The 23205-nt window shown below is 42.7% G+C and overlaps 1 protein-coding gene across 3 annotated transcripts in view; it reads right to left on the bottom strand.

Moving 5' to 3' along the window:
• The window catches only part of GOLIM4 (golgi integral membrane protein 4), a 2181480-nt gene that overhangs the window by 1274463 nt on the left and 883812 nt on the right, over positions 1 to 23205 (bottom strand). For all 3 annotated transcript variants that reach the window (XM_044070089.1, XM_044070090.1, XM_044070091.1), the window contains exon 3: positions 21460 to 21509. In XM_044070089.1, the coding sequence (XP_043926024.1) occupies positions 21460 to 21509 (50 nt within the window). The remainder of the gene's footprint in view (positions 1 to 21459; positions 21510 to 23205) is intronic.

Here is a 23205-nt window from a genome sequence, read left to right as displayed (position 1 = left end):
GTTTTTCCAAGACATAGTTGAGGTCCCATGCAGGCATTGGTGATCTCCTTGGAGGCCTTAAATTTTTGGCTCCTCTGAGGTACTGTTTTAATAAGGGATGAGAAAAGATTGGTGGTTCTGGATTGTAATGTGCCGAAATGGCAGAGGTATGAATTTTAATAGATGAGAAAGCTAGGCCTTTGTCCAGCATCTCAGTTAAGTATTGTAAAATCTGAGGAATATTTGGCACAGTTGTATCTGTTCCTTGTGCCTGGTTCCAAGCACAGAATCTCTTCCATTTCCCAGCATAAGATTTTCTAGTACTAGGCCTTCTGGCTGCCAAAATGACATCCATCACAGCTTTGCTGAGAGGTGTGTTTTGTATGACTACGTTATTTGCCATGCTGCCAGGTTTAAAGTTCTGAGCTGGCTGTGCAGGATCTGATTGTTTTGCTGGGATAGTAGATGCGGTACTTGAGGTAAGGTCCAAACTGGGCATTGAGACAGGCTCCTTAATACTGGGTACCAGTGCTGGCGGGGTCAGTCTGGTGCAATCAGAATCATCTTTGGCTTCTCCTGTCTGACCTTACCTTGGGGAGGAGAGGCAGAGGGGGAAAGGCATATACTGATAGGTTTTTCCAGCTGAAGGATAGGGCGTCCACTTTCCATGCTTGTCTGTGATAAATCCTTGTGCAGAATCTCTTTAGTTGATAGTTGTGAGGGGAGGCAAATAGATCTATGTCCGGGCATCCCCATTTCCTTGTCATCATGTTGAAGACTTGTGGACCCAGCTGCCACTCGTTGGGATCCATGAGGTTTCAGCTTAGTTCATCTGCCAGAGTATTTTTCCTTCTTGGCAGGAATTGTGCCTGCAGATGTACTTGGTAAGTCAATGCTGTGTCCCACAAAGTCATAGCTAGTCTGCAAAGGGGATAAGAATGAGTGCTCCCCTGCTTTTTATATACCACATGACCGTGGTGTTGTCTGTCTTTATCAGTAGTTGTCCTGGATGAAGTAGGTCCTTGAAGGCTGTCAGGGCATTTTGAACAGCTAGCATCTCTTTTTGATTGATATGTAGATGCATTTGGTTTGAGGTCCATGTTCCCTGCATGCATCTTCCTGCCATGTGGGCCCCCCAGGCATAGTCTAATGCATCCACTGTTAGCGTCTGCCTGGCTGGGGGTAATGTGAATGGCTGTCCCTTGTTTTGGTGACAAGCCATGCCCACCATCGAAACTCCTGTTGCAGGCAGGGAATGAGAGTAATTATGGTTTCCAGGCTAGGGCAATGTTGAGTCCAAACACTTTTTAGGTACCATTGAAGTTTCCTCATATTCAGTTTTGTATATGGAATTAATAGGATGCAGGATGCTATGAAGCCCAAAACCTGCAGAATTTTTCTTGCAGATAACTGGGCCATTGTTGCTAACATGTTGAAATAGGTAGTCAGTTGCCTTTGTTTGTCTGGCGTGAGATAAGCCATCTGGGCAGTTGTATTTAAGCTTGCACCCAGGAATATTATCTCTTGAGAGGGTACGAGTTTTGATTTCTTTTCGTTGACTGTGTACCCTAGGCATATTAGAAGTTTTTTCACAAACACCAGATGCTGTAAAAGGATGTCCTTGTTCTCTGCTTGAATTAGACAGTCGTCCAAGTAAGGGTATATTTGTATTCCTCTTTGTCTGCAGAATGCAATTACTGGTGCCAGGCACTTTGTAAAGACCCTGGGCGCAGTAGATAAGCCAAAGGGCAGTGCAGAGAATTGGTAATGCATTGAGCCAGCCTTGAATCTGAGGTATCTTCTGCATATTTGTCTGATTGGGACATGCAGGTATGCCTCTTTTAGGTCTAAAGTTACAAGCCAAGCGTTCTTGCCCAGCATGGGCAGAAGCTGCTGCAAAGTCAACATTTTGAATTTTGGTATATCCTGGTATGTGTTCAGAATCGATAGGTCCAGTATTGGCCTCCAGGCCGTGTCCTTTCTGGGCACCAAGAACAATCTTGAGTAAAATCCTTGCCCCTGCTCTTGCTGTGGCACTTGTTGAATGGCCCTCAGGTCCATGAGGGATGACACTTGTTTTTGTGCCTCTGCCCACTGATTATTTGGCAGATCTGGCCAGCCGATTGCCTTTGCAGGGTATGGAAATGGAACTTGTAGCCTTGTGACACGATATTTAGAACCCACTTGTCCTGGGTTATAATGTGCCAATTTTGAGAAAAAAGTGCAAATTTTCCCCCTAAGGGTGCTGCCACGTAATATGTGCTTGGTGCAGGCAGGGGGAAGTCATTGGGACTGTTTCCTATAAGGTTGTGATTTGTCTTCTCCACTTTTGGAGGTAGAAGCACCCCATTGCTTTGACTTGTATTAACCTTGCACCTGGGATCTGCCTCTAGGTCATCTGGGTCTGTCCCTTTGAGGTCTGTCTGACACAGGAAAGGACCGATTTTTTGTTGGCCAGTGTCTACTAAACCTATGTGGCTGTACTTGTAAGAAATCTTTGACCGTTTGCATAGATTTAGCCTTGTCCTCCATTTTCTTTAACACCTCTTCTGCCTTAACAAAAAACAAAGTATCATGCTGTAAAGGTGCATCTAATAATTTAACTTTAACATGATCAGGCAGATTTTGTTCCTTTAACCAAGCATGCCTTCTAATTACAGAACCTGTAACTGTGGCCCTGCAGGAGGCCTCTAAGGAATCAAAACCACATTGCAAAGTATGTTTTCCAACTTGTTCAGCTGCATGCAATATATCCTGCATTTCCTTGTTTTCTGCACATTCAGAGTTTAACATTTTCTGTTTAAGCAATGGCATAACATGTTGCTGATATTTGAGCATATGAAACTGACAGTTTAAGGCCCTTATAGCCAAGGCAGCAGATGTGTAAACCTTTTTTCCCCATCTATCCAGTGTCCTAGAATCTCTATCAGAGGAGGTAGGGTTTTTTTGCAGCGGAAGCCTTAACTCCCTTGGGACCCTGAGAAATAGTTTCTGGGTCTGCAGCAGGGTTTTTAAAAAGGAATTTATGTGAGTCAGGAACCCTGTATTATCTGTCAGGCTTAACAGGAGCTGGAGGCAAGGAGTCAGGGGTAAGGCTAGACTCCGAAAAAACATCATCTACAATGTCTAACACAGGGGGGATGGCAAGTGGCTTGTGTTGAGGTAGTAACAGGAAATCCCTGAGCCTCCTTTTAGATTGTGAAAAATCTTGGCTCTCCCAATGGAAATGCTCCCTCATGGTATGTAAGGTTTCCCCAAAAGAATAGTCCTCAGGAGGAGAAGCTGAAGGTATGGATTCTTCAGCATCAGAATCCTCATAGGGTGGAAAAGAATATTCCTGATCAGAAGAGGAATCAGAAGAAATGGAAACCTGATCTGAAGATTCATAGTCAGTCTCTTGCCTAGGCCTCTTATCAGGAGGGGGATGGGGACCCCTGATCAAGGTAATCAAGTCTTCGGCCATTTTGAGCTTCTGTTTTTTGGGCATGGAGGCCTGTCCACGTGGCTCTTGAGTTTGCTTCTTTGCCTTTGAAGGAGCTTTAGTCTTTGCCTTTGAAGTCGGTTTAATGTATAGATGTTTGGGTCTGAATACCCCCTCAGAAGCTGGTGCCTGCTCAGCGGCTCCAGACCCATCTGAAGGATTAGCGTCTGAGGCTTCAATACCTTGAGTTTCCAGCGGTATGGTCGACTCGACGTGGGAGTCGGTAGTGGCCTGCGACTCTAAAGTAGCGGTCATCAGGGGCTGTGAAAGCACCTCGCTGAGAACCGGCGAACCAGCAACTGGCTTAGGAGAAGCTTCGTCGTCGGTTTTGGGCCTCGGGTGTCTTTCTTTTTCTTTACGTTTTTTGTGAACTCCGGTAGTCGGATGGCTTTCTGACGACATTTCTGGATAATTAAACCTGCGTCCAAAGTAGTCCAAAGCAAAATCATACTGACGCTTAATAGTGCGTTGGTTAAATCTAGTACAAAACCGACAACCCAGAAAGTTATGATCGGGGCCTAGGCAAGGAATACAGTAAGAATGAAAGTCCTTATGAGGTATTTGCTTCCCACAAGAAGAAAAAAGTTTTCCCAATGGGGTACTTAGCTTTACAGAAGACTTCGGATCTGAAATTCGAACTCGACAATCTCAGGAGTCGGCCGACCGGCACTTGCAAACTGCTTCTGCTTCGGGCACCGCGCGGCAAGAAAGACTAAAGAAAATGTCATCGGCTGCTTCCTTTATACCCCTGATGACCTGACGTCAGGGAAGGGGCGATGACAGCCGATGCAGGACCCAGGACTTTGGAATTCAGGCCGACTGAGGGCAACCTGCCAGCAGGATTATCCAAATGTAATGACTGCAACAGTGAAACACGAAGAACATCTGATAGTGCATGCAGCCTGCTTTGAAGCGTAGGTATTTTCTGCAAGATTCCCTGATTGGGGTGCGCAGGTAGGTTTCCTTTAAATCCAGTGTTGCCAACCAGGCATCTTTGCCTATCATGGGAAGCAACTGGTGAAGAGTTAGCATCTTGAATTTTGGAATCACCAAAAAGGTGTTTAGGATAGACAGGTCCAGGATAGGACGCCATGAGTTGTCTTTTCTGGGTACCAAGAAAAGTCTTGAGTAGAAACCTTGTCCCTTTTCCTCTTCTGGTACAGTCTGAATAGCCTTTAATCTTAAGAGAGAGAGTACTTGGTTTTGAGCCTCTGCCCACTGATTTGGGGGTAGATCTGGCCAACCATTTGGGGTTGGTAATGTGTGGAAGTGAAATCTGTATCCTTGGGAAACTATGTTTAAAACCCATTTGTCCTGGGTAATGAGTTCCCAGTTTTTTGCTTGCAGAGCAATCTTCCCCCCTAAAGGAGCAGTCAGTTGAGAAGTGCTTGGAAGTTTTAAAATTAAGTCATTGAGACAGCTTACCATAGGGGGGAGTCTTACTACTCCCTGATTTGGAAATGGGAGACCCCCCCCCCCACTGCTTAGTCCTGTGCATACCCTAGGACTGAAGCCTGGGTGTTCTGCTGGTTCTGGGTTTGAACTGAGAAGGCCTGGAAAAGGCAGGAAAAGACCAATTTTTTGAGGGCCAATGCCTACTAAGTCTAGGAGGCTGCACTTGTAAAAAATCTTTAACAGTTTGCATAGATTTAGCTTTTTCCTCCATCTTTTTAAGAACAACTTCTGCTTTGTCATCAAACAGGCGGTCCTGATTTAAGGGAGCATCCAGCAATTTAGTTTTAACATGATCTGGCAAAGACTGCTCCTTAAGCCAAGCATGCCTTCTAAGTACAGACCCGGTGACAGCAGCCCTGCAAGATGCCTCCAGTGAATCAAAACCACATTGCAAAGTATGTTTCCCAACCTGTTCAGCAGAATGCATTAAAATCCTGTAAATCCTTATTTTCAGCACAATCAGGAATCAACATCATTTTCTGTTTAAGCAATGCAATAACATGCTGCTGATACTTTAACATATGAAACTGTCAATTTAAGGCCCTGATGGCCATGGTTGTAGAGGTGTATACCTTCTTACCCCATCTATCCAGGGCCCTGGAATCTCTATCAGAGGGGGTAGGATTTTTGGCAGTAGTAGCTTTAATGCCCTTGGGCCCCTGTGAAATGGTCTCAGGATCCGCAGTAGGATTTTTAAAAAGGAACTTGTGAGAATCAGGAACCCTGTAATATCTATCAGGTTTTATGGGAGCAGGAGGTAAAGAGTCAGGGGTCAAGCTAGATTCCGAAAAGGCATCGTCAACAATGTCCAGCACAGGAGGGCTAGCTAAAGGCCTGTGTTGGGGCAGGAGTAAGAAATCTCTAAGCCTCTTTTTAGAATCAGAGTAATCCTGGCTTTCCCAGTGAAAATGCTCCCTAAGAGTATGCAAGGTTTCACCAAAAGAAAAATCGTCTGGGGGAGAAGCAGAGGAAATAGAGTCCTCTGCATCAAAATCCTCATAGGTAGATAAGGGTAAATCCTGGTCATCAGAGGAAACAGAAATTTCAGAATCCTGGTCAGAAGTATCATAAACAAATTCAGTACTAGGTCTCTTAGAGGGGGAAGGTTGGCGTCCCCTGATTAAAGTAATAAGGTCTTCGGCCATTCTTATCATTTGTTTTTTAGGCATAGAGGCCTGACCATGTGGTTTGGGCGGTTTCCTAGGCATGGTTCGAGTTTTAGGCCTAGAAGAAGAAGATGGCGTTGGTTTAATATGCAAGTCAGTAGGCCTAAATACACCCTCAGACGCCAGTGCCTGCACAGCGGCTTTGGACCCATCCAAGGTAGAGACATCCGCAGGTACCACAGCTGAAGCATTTAGTGGCATACCGGACTGAATGGGTCTCAGTAGAGGCCTGCGAATCTGAAGCAGCAGGTATCAGGGGCTGCGAAAGTGCCTCACTGAGTACCGATGAACTGGTGACTAGCTTAGAAGAAGCAGTGTCGGCAGCTTTGGACCTAGGCGACCTGTCTCTATCTTTATCTTTGCATTTTTTTCAGAATGCTGGTAGTCGGGTGGCTTACCGAAGACATATCTAGCCAACTGAACAGAGTACCAAAATATTTAGAAGCGAAAATGTACCGATGGCAAATAGTTCATGGTTTAAATAAGGCACAAAACCGACAGCAAGGTACATCGTGGTCAGGGCCTAGGCAAGGAATGCAGTACGAATGAAAATCTTTATGATGTATTTGCTTTCCACAAGAAATACCATTACTGACTTATAATGACATCGGTTTAGAGCAAGAAAAAGTTTCCCCAATGGGGTACTTAGCTTTAGTTGAAGACTTCGGTTCTGAAACTCGAAAACGAAAATTTCAGGAGTCGGCTGACCAGCCCTTGTGAACTGCTTCTGCTTCGGGCACCGCATGGTAAGAAAGACTGATGTAATGGCATCAGCTGCATGCTTTATACCCCTGACTATCTAACGTCACAGAAGATGAGACAGCAACCGACGCAGGATCCAAGACTTTGATAATCAGGCCGACTGAGGGTTACTGCAAGCAGATAACCCACGAAGAACATCATCATAAGGTGCCTTCACTGCCTGATTTATAACTGGAAGGGGAAGACATATAGCCCACGTAGGCCAGTTCATCCACTTCTGAATCAAGAGAACTCTAGGTCCTGTTGACATCAACACATCTGTTCTGAACAGTGCAGCAGGCTCTTATGAAAGTGCATAAAATCCTTATCCAGCAGAAAGGGATGAAGACCCATCCAATTCATGTTAAGGCCATAAGGCAGATGTTCAGTGCCTAGAAACAATGAGGCTGAATTAGAAGCAGCTGCCTTCAGTGTTTATGTATATGGGAAGATGCTGACAGCCTCAGTTTCTGAACCATGGATACCTTTTTGTAATAACATGGATGGGTCACCATCCATTCATACCTCTCAACCTGCAGACATTGAAAATTGGAACAATGGCCCTTGAAAAGTAGGACATCCAGCTAAAAATCTGGACATTTAATTTGCATAAAATGTGAATACTAAATAACATACACTTCCCACTCCCAGTAGGAATGCAGGATACTACCCAGAAACATGTTTAAAGAAACAGAGTGACAAAAATTGTGGAAAATATAAGCACATTATGAAAAAGTCGTAAAATTTTTAGATTTTATTGAAAAATTGTACCCCACAAGGTCATTTATTTTTTCTTCAGAAAGAGAGAAATGTAAGACGTATGTCTTCCTTTAGAGTTTTGTTGCCACTAGTGTATTGTTCCTTCCTTTAGACTATTATTGCCACTAGTATGTTACTCATGTAGTATTGTTTTGTTGTATGTAATTAACAGCTTCATAAATCAAATGTCATGAGAAAGACTCAGAAAAATCTTGTGAAGGGTTAAGTCAGGAGTGAAAATAGGAATATTCCTCCAAACTAGGGAGGGTTGAGATGTCTGCATCCATTCCACCCATCCATAACCCCTTTTTCCCATTTTTGCACAGGGGATACCATCCTCACCCTTGGAAATCAAGATTCAGGTAACAAAACTAGAATCCTATGAGGAAGCATTCCTAACAACAGGAAGATTTTGGCTCTGGAGGATGTAATGTTGTCCAAGCAAGTGGTGGCCTCCTGAAAGGCAATGGCAGAGGCCTCAGGCTAAACTGCAAATGTCAGGGTTGGGGGTTGTGAAAGTGCTTCACTGGACCAGATGCCCTTGAGCTTTGACAGACCTTCAGCTTCTGAAGTAATATTGTCTTCCTTCCTCCTATCACATCCTTCTCATGTGGCTGCTTCCATTTTCTCCTTTTTACTGGACAATCTCTGCTTAACTTGGCAAGTGCCATACAGCCCTTGGTCATGGCACACAGCCTTCTTTGGTTAAGATACTCCAAACATCTTTGCACTCCACTTAATAATCTTTTGGTTAAAGCATACACAGTGAGAGTCGTTAGGGTTGTCAGGCTTAAGCCCCTAACACAACAGACACGGGATGTCGAAGTCTTTATGTGGAATCTTCTTCAAATGTGAAATGCACCTAAAAAATTAACTTCTGACACTTCTAACTGACATCCAAAAAATAAGAATAGTTCCTCAATGGCGTGCATACCTGAAAATTCTGGAAGCTAAGCCAAAGCCATGGACTGATAAATGCCAGCTCTACACACACTGATCCGCACATGTACTGCTGCAAAAAATAACTAAAGATGGGGCAGGCAGAAATTCCTCTCATATCATTGATGCGCTGATTTCCAGATAGGAGGGCATCTGTTTGGCTATGAAGTGGAAGGCCAAAGAACTCTGGAAGTTAGGCTAGATGTCTCAGCATCTGTAGCAGAAGTTCCAAGAAGTTATCAGTACTGTAACAATGGACAGTACAATGAATATCCGAGTACAAGGAGGGAATCTGAGAATTCTAGAATGTTTACACAAAGTTGGAATTCTTCAGATAGTCATGACCCTTGTGCCATCCGCTTTGGAGGTGTATCACCCCAAGGTTGATACATCTGTCTAAAGCATATGAATAGAGTAGGGTCCCCTAAATTTTGCTGATGCTTAGATTTGAGGAGTAGAGCCACCATTATAGGCATTTCAAGGCCCACCTTAAGAGTCTGATCTGGTTTGACAGTGGACACTTGTGATGTCACCACTGTAAACAGACTACGCACTGGAGAGGACTCATGTTTAGCTCTGCATGTGGCACCATGTACTTAAGCAGTTTCAGGATCCAGCAAGCTGTGGCTCCAAGATCTAGCAAGTCCTGCCTGAATAAAACTGGGAGGGCTTCGAGATTTTGCATGTCCAGAAAGACTGTGCAGTGCCCTGGATAGATTCTAAGAAGATAATGCACTGCAAAAGGCCCAGCTGCAACTTGGACTCATTGAGAGTGATTACCAGTACAAAGTACAGTCTGGTCAAAAACTGGGCTTTTATCCCCAACAATTCTTGCACTGGTACAAATAGAAGCTAATCATGCAGGTATGAGAACCTGCTGAGCTGTGACCATTGCTGTGACCACTGTCATACCCTTGGGGTCTATGGTAAGACGAAAGGGCAAGCATATAAAATGGTAATGAATGGTTCTGACCAAGATGAAAATAAATCTTCTCAAATCCTGGGTGATCTTTGTAAGTTGGTGTGAAAAATTTCTAAACAGCACATCCCGTCTATTCTGGACAGGCAGGAGAGTACTGTTTGCCTCATGACCATATGTACAGTGTTCTTTTGAACAAATCGTTTTACGCCACTAAACTCAACATGGGCCTCAGGTTCACAGTCTTCTCTGACAACAAAGCTTCTGAATATACACCTTTGCCTCTGGTCAGGCAGAACATCTTGGAGGGCTCTTTTTCTTAGGAGGAAGGTCATCTCGTGTAATGCCTGCCTGTTTTGCTTTGATAATATGTAGCATTTGTCCATTTGTTTCAGATGTGAAGTTCTATGAATAGAGTCATGTGCTTCACCCATTTGTCGCTTGTGATCTTGAACTCCTTGGACATATGAAGGGACAACCTTACCCAGCTGCTTCCATTCCACACTCTTACCCCCAAGTGAGGTTGCTGTTGTCCACAATGAAAACACATTTGATTCAGTCTTTTATACATTTTGTAGAATATTATCTGAAGAGGATAGAACCCATCTCTTACAGCTGTTAGGGTCTTAACCTGTTCTTCCATTTTTCTGTGGTGCCTTTTGACTTCCTTGCCAGATGGAAGGGACATGTGAAAGGGGAATCCACAAAGGTAACATTGGTATCCTCCACAAAGTCAGTCACTGCAAGGTATGCCAGTGCATGGCAATCGCAGCTGTCATACCTCTGACTAAACCCTTAGCCATATTGTAGGCCACACCAGCCATGCAGTTCATCAGTGAGGAGGACCTGTCAGTGAAGTCATGTACAGTCTTCTTCTTTTTCTCTCTCCTTGTCTCACTCAGGGTGACTTGAGTAACTGTAAGGATCTGGTCCACAAGGTCCTTCATAAAATAATTATGTGGGTAAACTACTTCAGCATCCCTTGAGACAGGGCTGAGGATACAAACAACTAACCTCTCCATATTCTAAGACTCTCTGATAGCTGGGGTCTGGGTGGGGTGTGGAATTCCACTTAAAAAGAGTTGCACTCACCATGTGGTCTGGCTTGGGATCCGCAAGCAAACTGTCTAGTTCCAGGGAGGCCAAAACATGCAGTCTGCTTTACATGGAACTGGAGCCACTGTGTAAGAGTTAGTCCAGGCTACCTCAGTGACAACTTTCTCTATGTCATCAAGGGTTTAACTACCCAGGAAGGCTACAGATTAAATCAATATGCCCCCTGTAGTCTCCTCTGGGGAAAAGGGAGTGAGGTCATTAGGCCACTTTCTCTTTTCCTGCATTTCTTTAAGGAACTCTGTAAATTTAGGATCTTCAAAATGGAGGGGTGGGGTAACCCAGGAGACACCAAGTCCTTTTATTTTCCTGGTCAGAGGTGTAAAGATCCACCACAGGTTCCACATATTTACTTTTTTGATGTGATTTTGCAGGGTCTTTTCAGTGATGGCTCTGACTTAGAAGATGAGGCCGGGTGCGTCTCAGTCTACTGAGCCAGTGGAGACTGGGGAAACAGGGTGAAGGGTACCAAAGAAAAAGAGTGCAGCTCTATCATTTTTTCAAAGAACTCTAGTGCCCAGGTGTGTAAAGGCAACTGTGGAAAGAAGTCATGGTGGTGGTCATGTACTGTGGAAGGGAAGGTACTTACTACAGCATCAGGCTGAGAGCCAGTCCAGGCTCTAGAACTGTCTAGGATTAGGTAGCCGAAGAAAGGAATGTAGCCACTCTCAAAAACATGTTTTGAAACATTGGTTTCATAATACTGAAGCCATGTTATGTGCTTAATAAATGTGCTGATAAATATCCAGCCAGGACTTGATCTTAACCAAATATTTGTTTATGTCGATTTCACACATTACATCACTGCTATTAGCAATGTTATACAAAAATATCTAAATACATCAACAACTGAATACCATCTGCAACTGTATGGGCAATTCCCAGTTTAAGAACCATACAGATCAAATAAATATATTTCACGAAACTTGCTCAAAATTACTACTATCTCTTGTTTATAATTAGATGCAATCACTGGAATATCCATCAAAGTATAAGATATAGAGAGGCAGGAAATGGACTCCCTGTAAACACAAAGTCAGCTTGCACAATAAGGAACTTGCTGTTGATAAAATTAGAGTGGGAGAAAGCAGGCAACCCTGTCTCATCCTCGTTATACTACTAAAAAAGGATACATGGGACTGGTTGACAAGATATTTACTAAGTAGGCAAGATTTTTTCTGGAAACTAAATTAAAATATGTAAGAATGGTTCAAATATCAAATGCCTTACATCAAAAGTAATGACAAACATTCTTCAAACTGGGCCTTTTATTAACTGTTTACTTCTACTGCTTGCAACAACAGGATATCTTATGTCATTTTATCAGAAAGGACAAAGCCAAATCAAGATGAAAAAATATTACTACTTAATACTTACAATTCTTGACAGGGAACAGAGGGCTGACAGAAGTTCTGGGGCAGGAAAGTACAGTTTTGTACCTACCATAAATGTAGATGTTTGAGTGTCTTCACTGCTGCAGTCATTACACTTGGGTTATCTTGCCGTCAGGAGGTCCCGCAGTCGGCCAGAGTTCCAAAGTCTTGGTCCGGCGTCGGTTGCTGTCGCCTCCTCCCTGACGTCAGTGCGTCAGGAGTATATAAGAAGCAGCCAACGCCATTTTCTTCAGTTTTTCTTGCCCCAGATGTCAGGTGTCCCCAAAAAGATAGGCAATACATATTGCTTACAAAACATACAATAAGGTAAAAACAAAACCTCCAGTAACCAGAAAATACACCACATAGATCGTATAGTGTAGAAAGGTATAGATAAGACCCAGCTAAGAAAGAGGGGATGGCGGGTGGGTAACCAGGACTGCAGCAGTGAAGACACTCGAAAATCTACATTTATGGTAGGTACAAAACTGTACTATGTTCATCGTGTTTCACTGCTGCAGTCATTACACTTAGGTTGAATCCCAAAGCTGAGTCAGGGTGGCTGGTTCTACAGTGGATTTGGTGTGGCTATGAGGACCTGCAGCACTGCAGTGGCAAAGCCAGCTCTGGATCTAGAATAAAGAGGCAAGTGGTAATGCTTGGTAAAGGTGTGCACTGAACTCCAAGTTGCAGCTTCCAAAATGTCTTTGGTAGGTACTCCTCTGAGGTAGGCAGTAGAAGTGGCAGTTGCCCTGGTGGAATGTGGTCTAATGTTAGATGGTACAGGTTTCCCATGCTGTGTGTAGCAGAACCAGATACAGTGTCCTATCCACTTTGAAATGGTCTGCTTTGAAATAGCCTTTCCCTGTGATCTTGCAGCATATGATACAAACAATTGCTCAGTCTTTCTGAAAGCTTTTGTTTTGTCCAACTAGAAGCGTAATTGCCTGTGTATGTCCAAGGAGTGTAGAAGTCTCTCCCCTGTATTCTGTGGATTTGGATAAAAAGTTGGCAAGTGAATAGTTTGGTTAAGAGCCACACTGGATACCACCTTAGGCATAAAAGAAGGGTTTGTTCTTAAAGAAACCCTGTCTTGGTGAAAAATAATGAAAGGCTCCACTGCCATTAGTGCCTGTAGTTCTGAGACTCTTCGTGCTGAGGTTATTACCAAGAGCAGAGCAGTTTTCCATGATACATATTTTAATTCTGCTGAATCGGCTGGCTCAAAAGGAGGTAAAGTGAGCTTTTCCAATACAAAATTGCGGTCTCAAGTAGGTGTTGGTGCTCTCCGGGGCGGTCTTATGTTTTTAGCCCCTCTGAAGTACTGCTTTAGCAATGTTTGAGAGAAAATAGGAGGATCTGTGTTCTAATGTGCCGAGATGGCAGAGGCGTGGATCTTAATGGATGAGAAGGATAGTCCTTTGTCCAGCATCTCAGTCAAATATTGTAGTATCTGAGGAATGTTAGGGACAAGAGGGTCAAGGCTTTGTGCCTGGTTCCAAGCACAGAATCTCTTCCACTTTTCTGAATAAGATTTCCTGGTGCTAGGCCTCCTGGCCTCCAAAATGACATCCATAACAGCTTTAGAGAGATGTGTTGTCTGTTTGGCTAATGAATTTGCCATGCTGCCAGGTTTAAGGTTTTGAGCTGGCTGTGCAGGATCTGATTGTTGTGTTGAGTCAGTAGGTGTGGAATTTGAGGCGAAATCCAAGGTGGGCCTTGAGCTAAGTTCTTTAAGATTGGGTACCAATGCTGGCGTGGCCAGTCTGGAACAATCAGAATCATCTGTGATTTCTCTTGTCTGGCTTTTAGGAGTACCTTTGAAAGTAGAGGCAGAGGTGGGAAGGCATAAACTTTTAGGCTTTTCCAGCTGAATGAAAGAGCACCCACTTTCCATGCTTGTGTGTGATAAGTCCTTGTGCAGAATTTTTGTAGTTGGCAATTCAGTGGGGAGGCAAAAAGATCTATGTCCGGGCACCCCCAATTTTGCATTATCATGCTGAAGACATGTGGATTTAATTTCCACTCGTGAGGATCCATGATGTTTCTGCTTAAGTCATCTGCCAGAGTATTTTTCTTTCCTGGCAGGAATTGTGCTTGCAGATGAACTTGAAAAATTAGAGCTGTGTTCCACAAGGACATGGCTTGTCTGCATAGGGGGTAAGAATGAGTGCACCCTTGCTTGTTTATGTACCACATTACTGTGGTGTTATCTGTCTTCAATAATAATTGTCCTGGAAGCCGAAGGTCCTTGAAAGCTGTAAGGGCATTTTGTACAGCCAACATCTCTTTTTGATTGATGTGAAGATGCATTTGGTCTCTGGTCCATTTGCCCTGAATACATTTTCATGCCATGTGTGCTCCCCAGGCGTAATCCGAAGCATCTGTTGTTAAAGTCTGCCTGGCTGTGGAAAGAGTGAAAGGCTGACATGCCTGTGCCCACCATCGAAACTCCTGTTGTAGGCAGGGAATTAGTGGTATTACTGTTTCCAAGCTGTGAGAGTGTTGAGTCCAAACACTTTTTAGGTACCATTGTAATTTCCTCATATGCAGTCTGGCATATGGAATTAGTAGTATGCACGATGCCATGAATCCCAAGGCCTGCAGAATTTTTCTTGCAGGGAGTTGGGACTTTGTTGCCATCAACTGAAAATACTGAGTCAGTTGTCCTTGTTTGTCTGGCATGAGATAAGCCATCTGGGCCGTTGTATTTAAGCTGGCACCCAGGAATATTATCTCTTGAGAGGGCACTAGTTTTGACTTCTTTTCATTTACTGTGTACCCTAGGCAAATTAGCAACCTTTTTACAAACGCCAGATGCTTTAGAAGAATGTCCTTGCTCTCTGCTTGAATCAGGCAGTCGTCCAGGTATGGATATATTTGAATTCCTTTTTGTCTGCAAAATGCAATTACTGGTGCCAGGCACTTTGTGAAGACCCTGGGCGCAGTAAGATAAGTCAAAGGGCAGTGCACAGAATTGGTAGTGCATTGAACCAGCTATGAATCTGAGGTATCTTCTGCAATTTTGTCTGATAGGGACATGCAGGTATGCCTCTTTGAGGTCCAAAGTAACAAGCCAAGCTTTCTTGCCCAACATGGGAAGGAGCTGCTGTAGTGTCAACATTTTGAATTTCGGAACATCCAGGTAAGTATTTAGAGTAGAAAGGTCTAGTATGGGTCTCCAGGCTTTGTCCTTTCTGGGGACCAGGAAGAGTCCTTGTTCCTGCTGTGGCACTGTTTGAATAGCTCTCATGTCCATGAGGGCTGTAATTTGTTTTTGTGCCTCTGCCCATTGATTTTGTGGCAGGTCTGGCATTCCTTTTAGCCTTGGTAAAGTGTGAAAGTGGAACCTGTAACCTTGAGACACAATATTTTAAACCCATTTGTCTTGGGTGATTGCTTGCCAGTTTTGTGAAAAAAGTGCTAGTTTTCCCCCTAAGGGGGCTGCCAATAGTGAAGAGCTTGGCATTGGAAGGGGGAAGTCATTGGGACTGTTTCCTGTGAGGTTGTGACTTGTCCTCCCCTCCTTTTGGTGTTGAAGCACCCCACTGTCGTGGTCTGTAAGAGCCTTGGGGGTGAGATCTGCCTCTTGGGCATCTGTATCTGCCTCTTTGTGGCCTGTTTGACACTGGAAAGGACCAATTTTTTTGTAGGCCAATTTCTGCTAAATTGAGGTGGCTGTACCTGTAAGAAATCCTTCACTGTTTACACAGACTTTGCCTTATCCTCCATTTTCTTTAATACCTCGTCTGCCTTAACACCAAATAAAATATCCTGCTGTAAAGAAGCATCCAGTAATTTTGCCTTAACATGATCTGGTAAACTTTGTTCTTTTAACCAAGTATGCCTTCGAATCACAGATCCTGTAACTGCTGCTCTACAAGAAGCCTCTAATGAATCAAAACCACATTGCAAAGTATGCTTTCCCACTTGTTCAGCTGCATGCAATAAATCCTGCATTTCCTTATAGTCAGGTTGTTCTGCATTTGTACTCATTTTCTGTTTTAACTGAGACAGTAAATATTGCTGATATTTAAGCATGTGAAACTGGCAATTTAAAACCCTCACTGCTAAAGTTGCAGAGGTGTAAACTTTCTTCCCCCATCTGTCTAATGCTCTAGAATCCCTATCAGAGGGAACTGGATTTTTAGCCGTGGAAGCCTTTACCCCTTTGGGACCCTGGGAGATAGTTTCTGGGTCAGCAGCAGGGTTTTTATAAAGAAATTTGTGAGAGTCAGGGACTCTGTAGTACCTGTCTGGCTTGACTGGAGCTGGGGGTAAAGAATCAGGATTTAAACTGGATTCAGAGAACACATCATCCTCAATATCCAACACTGGCGGAATAGCAAGGGGCTTGTGCTGAGGCAATAAAAGAAAGTCTCTGAGCCTTTTCTTGAATTCTGAGTAATGCTGGCCCTCCCAATGAAAATGCTCCCTCATGGTATGTAAAGTTTTCCCAAAAGAATAATCCTCAGGAGGAGAGGCTGAAGGAATTGATACTTCAGCATCTGAGTCCTCATAGGGGGGTAAAGAGTATCCCTGGTCAGAAGAGGAATCAGAATATATAGAAACCTGGTCAGAGGAATCATAGTCTGTATCCTGCCTAGGTCTTTTATCAGGAGGGGGATGGGAATCCCTGATCAGAGTAATTAATTCTTCGGCCATTTTGAGCATCTGATTTTTAGGCATGGAGGCCTGTCCAGGTGAATGCTGTACTTGCTTCTTTGTCTTTAATGTAGTTTTAGACTTGGCTGTAGTTGCAATGGTACGTTGTGAAGGTCTGAAAACCCCTCAGAAGCCGATGCCTGCTCATAGATTCATAGATTAGTACTAGGCTAACTGCCCTTGCGAGCCATTTTAAACCTAGCCAATTATCCCCTGTGAGATTCAAACCTTGTACCTTGTGTTTGCAAGGCAAACACCTTAACCATTAGGCCACCCTCCCAACCCAAATAAACAGCTCCTGCAAGGCTCAAACCAAGGACCCTGCACACCCTAGACAAAGTGATTTACTACTAAGCCATTGCTCAGCGACTAACCAAGCTCAGCGGCTCCGGACCCATCTGAAGGGTTAGTCTCCGTATGCCCAACACCTTGAGTATCCAAAGGCCTAGGCACCTCCACGTGGGAGTCGGTAGCGGCCTATGGCTCTGAGGGGGCAGGTGTCAGGGGCTGCGAAAGCGCCTCACTGAGAACCGGCGACTGGCCTAGAAGAGGGTTCGTCATCAATTTTGGGCCTCGGATGCCTGTCTTTTTCCTTGTCTTTGCGTTTTTTGTGAACTGCGGTCGTCGGCTGTTCCGACGGCATGGTATAATTAAACCTTCGGCCAAATTAATGTGAGCAAAATCAAACAGACATTTAATAGTGCGTTTGTTAAATCTAGCACAAAACCAGCAACTAGTGATGTCGTGATCTGGGCCTAGGCATGGAATACAGTAAGAATGAAAATCCTTATGAGGTATTTGCTTCCCACAAGAAATACAATTATTAACTTTTACTGACTTCGGACTGAGGCAAGAAAAGGTTTCCCCAATGGGGTACTTAGCTTTATTGAAGACTTCTGTTCTGAAATCAAATCTGATATCTCAGGAGTCGGCCGACCGGCACTTGCGAACTGCTTTTGCTTCGGGCACTGCGCGGCAAGAAAGACTGAAGAAAATGGCGTCGGCTGCTTCTTATATACCCCTGACGCACTGACATCAGGGAGGAGACGACAGCAACCGACGCCGGACCAAGACTTTGGAACTCTGGCTGACTGTGTGACCGCCTGACGGCAGGATAACCCAAATGTAATGACTGCAGCAGTGAAACACGATGAACATCAAATGAATTCCAGGGCTCTTGCTGAACCCAGGTATTCTCCGCTCCTATCTCTGAAACAAATGGGCCAAATGGGCTATGGGTGAGGACACATCAGGCAAGGTCCTGTTGGGGGCAGCAAAAAAAAAAAAAAAAAGCTGCAACCATTCAAGGGATATCTCAAACAGACCTGCCTGGTGGCAGTAGCAGAAGCTTAAGTAAGGCTGGCATTGTACGCTTGGACATAACATTTTTTTGTATGTTTGGTAGCAGCCACCACTCATGGTTTTGGTCCAGTAGCCAGTAAAAGCAACAGTGCTAGCGGCCTTGCTAAAAGCAGACATCAGGGCCAGGGTTTGGAAAGGCACCTCAGTGGATACAATGCCATTGGACTTATAGAGACACTGGGAACTAGCCAGTTCCAGGGTCAGGCTTACATTCTTTTTCAGGATATTCTTTTCACTCTCAACAAATTATTTCTTTTTTTGGTCGGAAACATATAGGTCCCTGATTCTGTGCATTTACAGTCAAGGCAGATATCATATTTATGTTTTTTACCCTGGTATAGCTGTAATGAAACTTCTCCTCTTATTTTTTTGTGACTGAACTAGTAATCCTCACAATTTGGAATGTTGCATTGTGAGTCAATGCAATATAAGCACTGATTGTGATAATCTCCATGGAGAACCTAATTCCCACAAGGGGTCTACTTTATGCGCCAGAAAGCTGAAAAACCCGAATCCAAATAGTGTGACACGTAAAGAGCAAATCGCAAATACGTCGAACGAACGAAACCGCGAAAGTGGAAATATCAAACTTGCATAGTTTGCCCGTCTGCAGTATAGCTCAGTAAGGTAAGTGTGCGATAGTTACGGACCTTAGGGTTAGGGAGGGGTTAAGGTAAGTGCATAGGTAGGTAGTATATGCAAGGTTTTGTGTAGGTAATGTATGTAAGGTTTAGTGTAGGGTTTTGTTAAGTGTATGTGTGTGGAATATTTAGTTTGTTTGGGTATAGCTCCGTAGGGGAAGTGTGCGGTAGTTACGGACCTTAGGGTTAGGGAGGGGTTAAGGATAGTGCACAGATAGTTGTGTATGTGGGGTTTAGTGTAGCATTAGCAGTAGGGTTTTGGTGCTTTAATTTAGGGTTAGAAGTAGGGTTTCGGTTAGTGTATGTATGTGTTTTTTTTATTGTGTTTGGGTAGGTAGTATGCTGCGGGTGGTGGGTTGGCTGACTATGACAGTTCGAGGTTTTAAATTTCGTGCTTTAGTAAGTTTGACGTATTCTCGGTTCGGTCTTTATGTATCTCACTATTTGGATTCGGGTTTTTCGTGTTTCGAGCGCATAAAGTAAGCCCTCCCACAAGTGCACCTAACTTCTTTCACTGGGGAAACCATACCATATAAACCACAGCAGGTTAGAATATCATCCAGAGTATCTTAGCAAGAAAGAAAATGTCCCCAATGGAGCAATTATCTGCTCACTGTAATGTGTCATTTCTCCTTGGCCAATGCCAGACTGATAAATGCTTTTCACTCAAAACAATCCATATGTATCCCTGTGGTGAGAAAGATTTGACGATGTCAAGGGCAGATCCACTTTTAAAACTAGACATCCAACTGAAGGTGGCATCTGCCCCATGTGAGTTTAAAAGGATGGCCAGTTTTGAAAATTTGGGCTGGATATTGGACTAAGCCTGCTGCAGAGATCTCTCTGCATATGACCAACAGTGAAGCACACAAAGAGCACCTGGTTATCCTAAGGAAGAACAAATCACAGGGACATGTAGGGTTGCTTTATAAGATCCTCGGGAATCTCTCCAGTGTGCTAGCACATACCTGCAGATCTTCAGCTGACCACTAGCCAATGCAGCACAGTCGAAGGGCTGGAACACAGCAAGTGCTTTACCCTTTAAGGGGGGAGAAGGAAAATCCAGACAGCAGATTTGACAGACCTGCTACACTAACAATAGTTAACAGGAAAAGGCTGGTAGTTTTCCTAGAGGACAATCTCCAGAGAAACAAGCCATCAGTCAAATCTGATCCACTTTTGTGGCACATTATAGGAGAATTTGTCAGGGCTGTAGTGCAGACTTGTCAGATCTGACCTTCATCAATGCCACTGACTAAACCCAGACAGTCAGCTACTGGAACAATGGGATGGTGTGGGAGGTAGAAGCAATACTGAATAGTTAGAAAGCTGCAGCCATTAAGGACAGAATACAGGGGAAAAATTTATTTATATCTTGTAAAATATATTTTATGTTAATTTCTGTCTATAAAAATGCAAACTGCTATGTACATTATCCACTCCTACTGTATCTCATTCATATATGCATCTTTGTCAAACCTTCATAACATGTGTTTTAATGTTATTCACATGGCATGTGCTTCACTATTATTGTCAATTTTTAAATCACTGTGGAGCTTTTCTTGTTGGGCCTCCGCTGAAAATGGGTCTCTGACCCAATCGGACTTTCCCGGTTACCAAATGTCAATAAATAAATCATAATGAAATAAGTAGTGGAAGTGCAGTGCCAGAAATAAGCAAACTTAAGTACAGCAGGAGTCAGTGTGGGCCCAAGTTCTCTACATTTTAGACATACCTTCTCATGAATACAGAAACTGATCAATTTCTCCACTCATTAAAAAAAGATATAAGCATCAATGGAGCACTGACAAAAAGTAAGAAAGGGTTTGGAAAGTCTGATCAAGTGAGCAGAAAGACGGCAGTTAGGGTTCAATGCAAATGAATGTCAGACACAGCAACCCTGGTGCTAGATGTCAAGTGGATGTGGAACTTATGCCAAAAAAGTAAGAAATAAGACTGTACTGGACCACTAGAAGTTGAGTGAGAGGGCAATGGCAGCAACAAACGTCATGATTCTACGAAAGTGGTAAAATAATGCAATAGAATACTTCCTACTCCCATTCTCTTGTATTCACCAAATTCTCCAAGAAAAATTACAAACATACTGAAAAACCTTACAATAAAGTTTAGAGATCCTGCATGATTTAAATGAAGCCCTGACTATGTATCCATTATGCACCACCACTGACCTGGATCAGCTTCATGCCTACAGTAGCCAATTCACTTACAGATAAACGGTTAATGCACTTTTCCCTCCTTCTTCATATATTGATAAAAACGTCAAACTGGCAACCAATATTCTTCATACAGATTACCACACATATACCTTCAGCTGCAATGGCAGAATGCCTAGGCCTTAACAGATGCATAACTCCTCTTAAATAGGTCAAAGGTGCACACTATTATATTGGTCTGTGTAAAACCACTCTGACAAAATAGAAAACTGTGATTAGTAATGGAAGGCTGTCTTAATATGGAGGGGCAGCAATAACAACTCTACAACAGACTAGAAGGATATTGTCTAGAAAGTTAATAAAGTGTGGAGTTGGGATTCAAAACTACAGAAACAATCTGCTTTGGATATCCACTATTATCAGGTATCCTGTTTCATAATAACAGTGTAAATTAGCTTTGAGTCCTGCATTTCCAACAGCCTAACAACTGTATAAACTTTCATTTCATTTCTTAGACAAAGGGCACCATCTAAAAGTCAATTGTAACTCTCAAGAGTTTTAAAGATTCCATTCTAGTAAATACAGCATTGTTAACAAATAAATCAAGCATTAGATAAATATATCAGTTCAAATCTGTACATAAAATGGCTGTGAATCTTTAGTACACTTTTAGTGAAATAAATTCTACTTACCCTTCCTTTATTTAGTGTTTCCTGGGCTTCTAATTTATAAACAAGAAAATCTACAAAACAATATTTACCCATTAATAAGAAGGAATGCAAGGTGAAAAAACACAGCAAAAAGCAAGAACTAGTTTTCATTCATATTCAGCATTTTCATATCAAATATATGCAAATGTGTACTGTCTAACCATTGTTATATACACTATACATCAGATTAAAAACCTGGATGCATTTTTATAGCTATTGCTAATTTTAGAAAGAGAAACTACAAGCTACATTAGGGAAAAACAGAAATACACGGAGATTTGCAGTGGGAATCAGTGAGCTGTAAAGAAAAAGAAAATGACATAACTATTGAGGCATTGTGGAAACGAATCGATTATTATGCCATTTCCTTTATACCACTTTTCCAGTGATGTCAGGGGATCACCACTTACTACACCACTTATTAAAGTATGCCTGTAGGCATAACACATTAATGCAAGAAAGCCAAAGTTCAGCCTTTTTGGTATACGAAGCAAATAATATCACTCTACAATATGCAGATACTTAAAAAAATAACGTTTAACAAAGTAAAATGCAGCCTCAGCATTAAAACATGCAACATTAACATAGAAATATTCAACATGATCATCAAGTTGCGGGCTAATGACAATCCTTAAATGTACAGAAAAACAACAATTTAATTGCAAACTGGGTAAGATAAAAAAAAAAAAAAAAAAAAAAAAAACAAGTGACAGTGCCTAGAAACACACAGATTTCTACTGTTTCTGGTCAGGAAATGCACAATAACATTAAAAAAGAAAATGTGTCCTGAGCCCTTAAAAAAGAAAAGCAATTACATTAATATTCTCACTAAAGAGAAGAACAATGGTATTTGAGTTTCAAATTGTGGTATTCGAGATGCCCAATGTCAAACACTGGTACTTATATAAAAGTGAAAACTTGTTGATGAACCTTAGCTATTTGTTTACTCTGAAGTAGAGAGAAATTTCATTAACTTCAGGTTTAAAAATACAAACTACAAGTTCTAATTTTACTTTCTGTCATTTCAAAGACAGGTACAGTCGAAGGACCAACACTATTCCCAACACATTCATTTAAGGCACGCATGCCAAAAATTCATTTAAATAAGGAAAATTTTGTGGCAAAGTGTCATAAGAAGGGACTGAGCCATGCAAGAAATGTCTGACTCAAAGAAGTTTGCACTGCATGCTCTAAACGGGATCAACTTGGAAGGAAATTTGTACAAAATGGAGGCAACTCTCGTAAGGGAAATGGGAGAAGCAACTGATGTGCAGAATCTGCTTACCTATATTATGGATCATGGACTTTGGAGAAAGTGCAGGTTGTGGGGTCTGAAGGAAGTCTGAACTTGTATAAATAGAGGAATCAGGTACCTGTGGTCATACAAGGCACAAACAGAGCTGCGCAAAGAATGCTGCAAAATATGGAGAAAAACCGACTATGTACAGGAGTGTGGCAAGAGAAAGACACTGTTGTGGAAAGATGGTCATGAAGCAGAAGAGAAATTGAGGGAGTAAGGAAGCACAGATGGTAAACTGCTGTACAGTTACAGAGGGGTAACAAGCAATTGATAGGAAAAGGTCCAAAACACTTACAAATAACACACAGAAGAAAAAGGTGCCAGAATACAAAGAGAAAAGATGAATAAACTTAAAATACTGCTGAGTGCTAGCAAAGAAAAAGAGGAGTGTTTAGTTTTGATTGTTGCAACATGATACACTATGAGCA

This window comes from Protopterus annectens, chromosome 4.part1 (assembly GCF_019279795.1).
Source record: "Protopterus annectens isolate FY-2018-M chromosome 4.part1, PAN1.0, whole genome shotgun sequence".
Taxonomy (NCBI): Eukaryota; Metazoa; Chordata; order Ceratodontiformes; family Protopteridae; genus Protopterus; species Protopterus annectens.
The sequence above is the reverse complement of the archived record's forward strand: the minus strand, read 5'-3'. Positions and strand labels throughout refer to the sequence as shown.